The sequence below is a fragment of the Scomber japonicus genome, chromosome 6 (assembly GCF_027409825.1).
Source record: "Scomber japonicus isolate fScoJap1 chromosome 6, fScoJap1.pri, whole genome shotgun sequence".
NCBI classification, from domain to species: Eukaryota; Metazoa; Chordata; class Actinopteri; order Scombriformes; family Scombridae; genus Scomber; species Scomber japonicus.
Genome location: NC_070583.1, coordinates 29,446,019 through 29,456,014, shown reverse-complemented (window position 1 = coordinate 29,456,014; position 9,996 = coordinate 29,446,019). Strand labels below are relative to the sequence as shown.

The following is a 9,996-nucleotide window of genomic DNA, read 5'->3' as shown; positions in this document are numbered from 1 at the left end:
AACCATGCTTTAGAGACTTGGTACCCACTATAGTTTTTGGTAGTTACACGCCTCCAATTCCATGAATGAACTTCACAGATGAACTGGTTTGACTTGCAGTCTACCAAAAAATCACATAAGCACACAGAATTCTTTATTTTTATTTTTATGAGGATCTGAGTTATGCTGACTGACCACTCTTTTTTTTACTGAGGTTAAAACTTGGAAGTCTGGCTCTACAGAACAAGCCTGAAGTTTTAAAAAACCTATCTGTTATTCTTGACTCTGAGTTGGATTTTAAATCACAAGTTGCTTTTCTCATATAAGAAATATTGCAACCCTAACCCTAACCCTCTCATTGGAAGATGCCAACAAGTTGATCCAAGCCTTTGTATTTGCCTAGATTGCATTAAGTAGCCTACATTATTTACTTGCCAACATTACAGTAATGCACCACTGGCTTACCTGAAACAAATGATAGGCTGCAACTTTCCAAAATGCAGCAGCCAGAATTTAAACAAAATACTGTAAAAGGAAACATATTATACCAGTTCTAATGTTGTTACACTGGTTACCTGCAACACTGAAGATTGTTTTCAAAATCCATTTACTTGTTTAAAAGGCCCAAACATTTTAGCACCTTCATACCTCTCTGGTTGCTTGTTTGAGTTTGTTCCAAACCATTCCCTTAGGTCGTTTAGTACTCAATGTACCAGAAATTAATTACAAAAATATGGTTAGGCATAGGCTTTTAATGTGATTGTAATCATTTTGATGTGCCTTTTTATATTTCTCATACTTGGTTTATGTTTTTTTTAAGATTATATTTTACCACTATCAGTGTTCCTATTATTAGTATCCTATTTTACTAGCCTGGCTAACACCGGACCAAGTCTCAATCTCATGTGAGATTGAGGTAGGGTCTGGCCATGGGGTCTGGCGAGGAGCCGTTCATTTCCTCGTATTTGAGGCGGGATCAACGAATGTCGATCAAATGCTTCAGTACGCTACTGGACAAATTTACAGCCAATCATATCAACGATAGACGATGACGTGTTCAGGGCCTGTAGGGAGTAGCGCGAACAAATCCTTTTTATGAAGGAAAAATCATGTCGTTTTTATTCTATATTCAAAGTAAACTTGCCTTCCAATTTATTTAGCACACAATCTATTGCTGGTTCGAGCGGTTGCTGCACCTCCATGGCCGCCATGCTGGATGTAAACAGAGTCGCTCTGCTGTCGTCATCACCTTGAGCCCGCCTCCCCGTTCTGTGATTGGTTCCCTATCTCAGGCGAAAATGTTGTCTTGGTGGCCTCATTAGTAGAATCTCGCTGAAATGAGAGCATGGGTGTACCCAGGCTACTATTTCACTAATCTCTTATAGAGCACTGTGAACTACTGTTTATGATATGAGAGATGCTATATAAATGAAGTTTACTATTATTATCATTATCATTATTATTATAAACAGAAAAAACCTCAAGGAGCTAAGTGAAAATGAGTTTTGCTGTGTGCTGTTATCAGTAATCTTTATATTGGATGGATGAGGGAAGTAACTACAATACATACGATATATAATTTGTTTGCATTTTGAAAATTATATTTTAGTTGTTGGTTCAAGAATTTAAGCATGTATTCTCTCTGTTATAACATTATTGGTCCTCTCCTAATCGTGATTGTTTCCATTGATTTCCAATAATGAAGCATTAGGATTGTCTAAAAGCTGGTGATGCTTGTCTGGTTCTCATTAAAGGGAACCCAAACAGCTTGAGTTGCTTGATGTGGCCCAACATCTGCCAAGTCCATTTTTTTTCTAGGATGATATTCTTTGGGCAGTAATCTACATGGAGGGTCTTGCATACTCTAAAAGCATATTTAATGTGACACTTTGACACAAGAGTAATTCTAGTTAACAATGCCCAGCTTTGACACCAGCTCACTGTGGAGCATGTTTAAGGTATTAAGGGGGGCGATGACTAGGCCTATATCTTCTGTTATAATAGCATTGCTTAACTGTAAATGGTCACAGACAAAACGTTTAGTGAAATTAACTGCGACATAATTCCCTAAAAACAAGAAATACAAATAAATCACAACAAGCACAATGAAGGTTAGCAGCAGACTCTTGTATTGTTGTTTATTTTAAGTTGCCCATTTATTTTTTACACCTGCTGGCACCAACAGGAAATGAGGGGCAATGAGTCTGAGTTACATCATCAGGCCCTTTAACTCCCTCCTCTTCTCTTCTTAGTGGGGCATCGGTCAGTGGCCTTTCTTCAATGGCTCTTTTTTTTTTTTTTTTTTTTTCCATAATTTTTTAAATCACTCTTTTGCTTTTTTTATTTTTTATTTGGCAACAGAACAAAACAAAAGTGCTGTAAACATGTTGCTGGTGAAGCACCAGGGAGTGCTGGAATGACTGGGTGAAGGGAGGAAGAGGAGGAGGAGGAGTTGGAGGAGGTAAAGAGTGAGCGGTTGGGGAGAGAGAGGGGCTGCAGGTCTTTATTGCTGGATTCGACGCAGCGACTGCACCTGGAAGGACTGAGCATGGGAGCCCCACTCTCTGTAATGTTTGTACTCGCCGCCATGACGATCGCACTCCATGATGTACTGGTAACCACGGTAACCAGGGAACTGGTAGCACACCCAGCTGGAGGAGAAGTGAGGGAGAGGAAGATGAGGACAGGAAAGCAGATATTAATGATAAATATGTGGTTACGTGTGAAATGACATGTTACCCACGTGATATAAGATATATTTACGTAATATGTAACAAGAATTTAAACTATGTGAGAAGAAGGACGTGGCTAAATGCTGCAGGCCTCTTTAAAATCTGGCATTGTGTGAGTATGACTCACTCCATTCAAATGAGGAGGTGACACGTAAAAAGTGGAGAAAAAAATCTGACTTCCTTCACTCTGATAAAATGAGGACAAACCAGTTTTTAAAATGAGTGCAATTAGAATACAATTACATACCACTAGCTTTGTATGAGTTGTTTTTCTGATTAGCAAGAAATACATTTTTTACTTGGAACAGCAAACTAAGACAAATTATTGTTGTGTGTTATATTTCCTTTTGATTTTTAAATTATATTGCACCATGCAGGGTGGCTGTGACTCAGGAGGCAGTGCAAGTCGTCCACTAAACGGAAGATGGTGATTTGATCCCCGGCTCCTCCAGTCTGCATGTCAAAATGTACTTAGCCAAGATACTGAATCCTGAAGGGTGTGCTATCGGTGTGTAAGTGTGTGTGAATGAGTGTTAGATTAGATCTCCTAGTGTGTAGGCACCTTGCATGGCAGTCTCTTCCATCAGCATATGAATGTGAGTGCGAATGGAAGACTAGAAAGACATTATATAAATGCAGTCCTTTACCATATGGGTAAAATAGGCCACACTTTTTATCCTGTTGGTCCATGCCAGCAGTAACATGTCACAGTGATCCATGTGAGTGCAAACAGAGGCTGAGACTTACGCGCCACTCTGAACTTGCATGGATCCAATCTCATTGTTGCCCCAGCCCATGGCCTGCAGAGAGGGGTAGTCATCGTTTATCTCCCACTGACGTCCCATGAAGTTCTCCTTCTCAAACAGCACCATCTTGGACTCCTTGTGGTTCTGTGTGCACGAAATGCAAGAAAAGACAAGTTCAGTGTAAGTCATTGAACAGAAACCAGCATCAGCTATACTGTGTTAGCAATGATGATGCTCATCTACTGCAGGTTACTGTAAACTGCAAAGTGATGTGTACACTGAAACCAGGTTTTTTTGTAGCAAGTACTTTGTGTTGTCCATTTACGGAGGTATTCAGTAACAGACATGTAACTGTTTCACTTTCTGTCATACTGTAGATGCAAATGTTTGTTCAGTGGATACTATAATTATCTCTCAAGCCATTCTCTACAAGATTAACACCTCCTACTTGTGTTTCCTCTCTGTGACCAACATTATAGAAAAGAAATACATCAGAAAAAAGCTCAATTTTAACCATAACTATCAAAGTTTTTGAGATGAGCTGTCCAAATTGTCATGGTCTGTTAGTCAGCACTGCAAAACAGTATATTTTTAGCTACAACCAGCAGCTGGCATAAGTCAGTCAGTAGGCTTGACACGCAAGAAACGGGAGTTCTAATCCCAAATGAGTCCATTTAATGAGTCAAATGTTGTCCTTTTTCAGACAGAGGGAAACAGAAGCTGTTAGTTTGGAGGAGAGACTCACAGCAGAGCAGATGGGGCGGAAGGACATCATCCTCTCAATGTGGTAGGCGTTGCTGCCACTCCACGACTCCCAGTGAGGATACTCTCCTCTCTCCAACACAAACTGCTGTCCACAGAAGCTGGAGTGCTCATATCCTGTCCAGCTGTCCATACAAGCAGACACACACAAAAACACACACACACACACACACACACACACACACACACACACACACATACACACACAGATACAACATTACTGGATCATTAGGACACTGATAAAACAGACTGATCACCAGGTTTCAGAGAGGTGATTTGTGTGGTTTTGGAAACACGCAAGACCTACAGTATATGTGGAGATTTTTCATTCATTTTAAGGTGCAAATTCTAGAGTCTAACCATTAAAATATGCTTCAATGGATTCTAATGAGGCAAAAGTAGACCAATAGCTTGTTAAATATGTACATTTCTGCTGAATTAGAAAGATATAAAGATATAGTTTTTGTAAATTACTGCTGCAAGTACAGTAGTTTGTCCTGTGTTTCTCCTCTCTGCTTGACTTACGCGCCACACTCCACCTTCAGAGAGCGGATGTTGTCCACGCCGCACTCCATGATGTTCTGGCATGCTGAGGTAAACTCCAGACGCTTCCCCTGGAAGTTCTCCTGGTCATAAACTGTGATCTGGAGAAGACACAAATGCATACATGTAGTATGCACATGCCACACGCACACACTGATGTGTGTACAGACACACACATTATTGACATCATCAGGCCAAGCATGACATTTAAAAAAATGTAATCTGCTTTTGTTGATCGTCCGTGGCATGACATCAGACTCACCTTCCATGGTCCCAGTGGGTTGGGATTATTCAGAGCCATGCTACTGTGTTTCTCAGTATGGATTTACCTTCAGTGCAGAGAGCAGAACCACATTTATATTGATATTTGTAGGCAAATCAAGGGACACATCAAACACAACGGTTTCATGCCACATATGTGTTTCAGCTAATGCTGACATGTTAGTGTCTTAAACCATCTGCTGTCATTATTATTTTCATGTTTGACAAATGTGATGTTCAAACCTATAAGATTATGTTATAAATGTCCATGTTTTGTTTGTGTGTGTGTGACATAACTAGTTTCATCACCATTTACCACCTCAGAATCACAAGTGTGGGATGACTTACAGCTGCACTTAAAATAATGATCTGCTATCACAGTGATAGTGTAAGCATCTATGACATTTAAATATTTGTTGCATTACAGATTGAACTGTGACCACATGTCATGTGTTTGGAGTATTTGAACCTTCCCTGAAACTGCACATGCTCACACGTACCCAGCTGCTGTTAATGTATGCACAAAGCTGTTGCGCAGTCAGTATGTCTGCGCATCTGCACATCTGACCTCACTCTATACATTCATGTGGCTCAGCAGAAAGAGCAAAGACAAAGGCAACAACAATGTAAAGTGACAATGGTCTATAGGTTGAATGGATTGAGATGGAGGGCTTACCTGACCGGCCCCAAAGAATAGCAGTGCAGTGCTCACAGGGGGCTCCACAAAAACGATGTTCTGACCCCGGAGTAAACGGACCTATTTATACATGCTGGTGCTGAAAAGTAGCTGGGCCTGTTGGTCCGGGCAGGAGTCAGCACATTGCTCTTCCAGCCATTGTTCAACACTGAGCTGCTAGGCTTTATTTCTCTGTAGTGGAACTGGATAAAGGGCACCATGCCCAGTGCAGTAAGCACAAGTTCCAAATCGTCCATGACCAGCGGGTCGGACCACAGTCCTGGCACAGCTGGGTCCAGGAAACAGATCATCACAGATGTGGATATTTTTGCCAGTTATGTGTGCTAATGGGAAAACAGCATGGTCAAGTGTAAAGCAAAAAACACGTTACAAACAAAACATATTAAACACTCTTCAATTTCATGCTAGTCTCTTAAAACTAGATCCTTTACAAAAGGAGTCTAATAAACAAGTTTAATTCACATTTTAATATTTTACTTACTGAGTTTTTTCCACACTGTGCTGTGCTCTGTCTCCAATCTGATCTCCACCTCTACTGAACCCACATCTCTGGTCCTTTCACCTTTTCATTCACTCCTATGTACACACATGCTCAGTCATGCACACACACAGTCATGGGCAGAGACAGACACGAAGAGGCCATGCAGGCATTGCATACATTTAGCCCACACAAAGAACGTCTATACACAACCATTTAGATGGTGACAACTGACATCCAGAGGTTTGTTCAATGCATTCAGAGGTTTGTTCAATACCTCTCTACTTAATGCAACCTAATAATAGTTCATTCAATGTTTTTTTATTCCTCCATGGCAGTAAAAGTAACTATTCATTAGGATGCATTAAATACTGCAAACACACATTTAACATTAAAGCAGTTCATCGATCTGAGCTGTAAAACAACCAGTGTTCATTTTCAACAAAAAGCTCATGCAAAAATATATTTCAGTGTTATATTACAAAGCTACACACACTCTAAATACTTGGGGTTGATAAGGAATAAATGTCTGAAACATTAAACTTGTTTTACACATTGCAGATACAGACGGGTGCAAATTAAAGAAAAAAAAAACCTGACTAAATGAGTGGAGAAACATAACGAATGCAGATTCTTCCACAGAGATGAACTGTCTGGTACTATTAAGCAATTACCATCCATTCATGCTCTGTGGCATGTATTAAAACGCTGGGAAGACCTAGTTGATTCTGATTTTGTATCAAGATGACATGAGGAAAAGATCTGAGTGACTTTGAAAATGGGTTCATTGTAGGGGCACGGAGTCACAAAGACTGCTCAGCTGGCTGCAGTCTCAATAAAAACTAAAGTGACATCTAGATCTACAGGAAAGACATCAGTAAATAGGGTCAGATATATGGTCAACATTTGATGACTGTGATGCTCATGCATTAGTGCGATATGTAGGGGAAAAACAGGAGAGCAACTCTTCTTTAAGTGACTGAGAATGTCAAAGCGGGACGTGATCGGACTGTCAGCAACAACAGTCCATCAACAATTACATAGAGCAGGATTTTATAGTAGGGCTGTAGTGCTTAAACCCCTCATTACAAAGATGAATGCACATTTGAGAGTTCAGTGGTGCAACAACCATAGACACTAGTCTACAGAGACATGGAAAAAAGTGTCAACTGAATCATCCTTCACCTTATTCTATAAGTGGGCAAGTGCATGTGCATACACCAAGAGAAATGTAGAGGCCTGAATGCTTGAACCCTAGATTGGGGGGGTCCACTGGCTCTGTTATGCTGTGGAGGGCATTTTACTGGCATGGTTTGGGTCCATTGCCCCCAATGGTTTGATAAGTATAGAAATGCTGTGAATCATTTACCTATAGGAGATTTTGACGTTGACGTGTTAGACAGCACTTTCCATCACCATCATCAAAACACCAAATGAGGAAAGATGTTTTGGATGTAGAGTCCAGTAGAGTTCAGAGGCTATAGAATTAATGCCAGGGCACATGAAGCTTCTGGTGGCATGTGGTGGTCCAACACCATACTATGACCCTTTATGTTGGTTTGTCACCGGTCTGTTCATAAATACAGTAAATGTAGAAACCTTTGTCGTGTAGGTTTTACTATCCTTATATGTTATCAATTTTAACTCCTATTTAAGAGTAATATTTTTTATTTCCTTCGTGTGGTATGAAGCTGATGATTTCTAAGCCCAGTAAAGATCATGTGCACGTATGAAAACATCCGTATGGCTCTATTTTCATAAGTGTCTAAGCAAACTGATTACTCAGTCACACCCAGAAAGATAATTAAAGGAATGACGTTGACATTTTACTTCAGCCACCTTGTATTTGCCATAAGCTAGCAATGTCAATATGAGATCCAATAAAAGACAGATGTTTTTGTGACTGTAAAATCTTGCATGACTCACAAAGGTGAAGAGCAAACTATAACACTGAGATACAAAAAGCAGCTCAGGAGCATATTAAATCCCAGGTAAATGTTAGCTTTTCAACACAAATGCCTCAGGTTTACGCAATCTGCTGTTTATGAGCTAAAAAAAAAGAGAAGTCACATGGGGTAACCAAATAATCAGTCATGTGGTAGTCCCAATAAAAATGTTTCTCTGTCCTAAGATAAAACTGAGCAGTAAGAAACATTTTAGAGAAATTATATTAATTCAAATGAAACTGATCTAGTTGTCTCTGTTCCTCTTCATGTGTCTACTCTATAAATGTCTAAAATAACTCTGATGTTAGATGGGCAGTCTTCTTTGTATGACATTTCCTGTGGCTTATTTTGCTATGCTCTAATAATTCATTTTATAAGTTCATGCTGTGACTATTTGCCCAAAGCAGTAGTGGAAGGAGTATTCAGATCCTAAAATGAGGTAAAACTAGAAATACCACAATCTAAAAATACACTTTTAAAACCAAAAGTCATGAATTCAAAATGTTACATAAGTAAAAGTACAGAAGAATTATCAGCTAAGTGCATTTAAGTGCTAAAAGTAATACTCATTATGAAGAGCTGCTTCTATTAGAGTCTTACATTATTATAGTAATATTATGTTATCTGTTTTTATCACTCACAAATATATATAAGAGCTTTTTAATGTTGTGGTCGGTCAATGTGGAGCCTATTTAAGATATTTTGGGTAGATTAATAATAAGTACTGCATTATATTATACATTTGTATAATGGTATATGATGTTTATAAAAGTTAGTGTATTCAATATGTTTTTTTATATATTGTTTATGTAGAAAAACCTATAAAATAAATGTAGCTGAGTACAATTTTGATTTCAGAAATGTAATGGGGTAGAAGTACAAAGTAGGTACCATGGAAGTACCCAAGTAAAGTATAAATACCTCAATTTTGTACATTCAGTTCTTGACTAAATCTACTTATTTACATCCCACCACTGTCAACAGCTGCATTACAACAAAAATACATCTATGTAAATATAATATTCACCTCTCTGCTTCTAATGAGTTTTCAGGCATTCAAAACATCAAAGTGCAGCAGATTTTAAAGACCCATTTTTACATCATTTCACCTACATGTAAAAACAGTTATTTAAACAGCTATAACAGTTTATTCTGTTTGCTCATGAAAACTGAAAAGACATTCAATATATTTGGTGTCCTTTTGGTCACATGGAAACTTTTCAATTTCGATTTTCATTAAACATTCCTTTTGTGTGCATGCATCCCTCTTTGCATGAACAACAGCATGTGTGCATATGAGATGATTGTGTGTGTTTGGTTGTATGAGATGTGTAAGTGTGCAGATAGCACAGCCTGTCCAAAATAAGCTAAGAGTGTCCAACACTGTGCCTGTCTAAACAATAGGGAGATGGATGCCACTCCTGCAGTCAGCACATTACACACACAGGGCTCAAAGGCTTAGACCGGCTGCACTGGTGGAGAGAAAGAGAAAGAAAGAGAATTTGAAGATGAAAACAAAATGAATCAGAAGCAAACTGGTCAAAGGGAAGGACAGAAAAAATAGAAAAAGAATTTAAGAATGAAAGTGAAGTACAAAGCTTGAGAATTGTGATTGCATGAATAACTGTGTGCGTTGTGTGTGTGAATGTGTGTGTGTGTGTGTGTGTGTGTGTGTAGAAAGGCAGGCAAACTTTCTGCTGATGGCAGTGACTGTCCCCCCACAATGGCGCTGCACAACAAAACAGGCAGCTGAGTCAGCATGACTTGTCCGCAGATAAGCAGCATGACCTCTGACCCTGCAGGATGCTCCAAACAGCTCACAGCCAATGAGAAGGCAGAATTGTGCCTTTAT

The 9,996-nt window shown here is 39.2% G+C and overlaps 1 protein-coding gene across 1 annotated transcript; it reads right to left on the bottom strand.

Annotated features, from left to right (window-relative positions):
- Positions 1-2,482: 2,482 nt before the first annotated feature.
- Positions 2,483-5,086, bottom strand: cryba1a (crystallin, beta A1a). The gene is made up of 5 exons (XM_053320658.1): positions 5,025-5,086; positions 4,745-4,863; positions 4,203-4,344; positions 3,459-3,601; positions 2,483-2,630 (listed from the first exon to the last, which is right to left on the bottom strand). The coding sequence occupies exons 1-5, from the start codon at positions 5,061-5,063 to the stop codon at positions 2,483-2,485; spliced, it is 591 nt and encodes a 196-aa protein (XP_053176633.1). The 5' UTR covers positions 5,064-5,086.
- Positions 5,087-9,996: the final 4,910 nt, after the last annotated feature.

Excerpts from the sequence above, each read along its gene's own strand:
- cryba1a (XM_053320658.1), bottom strand. The coding sequence starts at position 5,063 with ATGGCTCTGAATAATCCCAACCCACTGGGACCATGGAAG. Across the intron at positions 3,602-4,202 it reads TCCGCCCCATCTGCTCTGCT|AACCACAAGGAGTCCAAGAT; the intron begins GTGAGTCTCTCC and ends TCGTGCACACAG. Across the intron at positions 2,631-3,458 it reads ATGCAAGTTCAGAGTGGCGC|CTGGGTGTGCTACCAGTTCC; the intron begins GTAAGTCTCAGC and ends CTTCTCCTCCAG.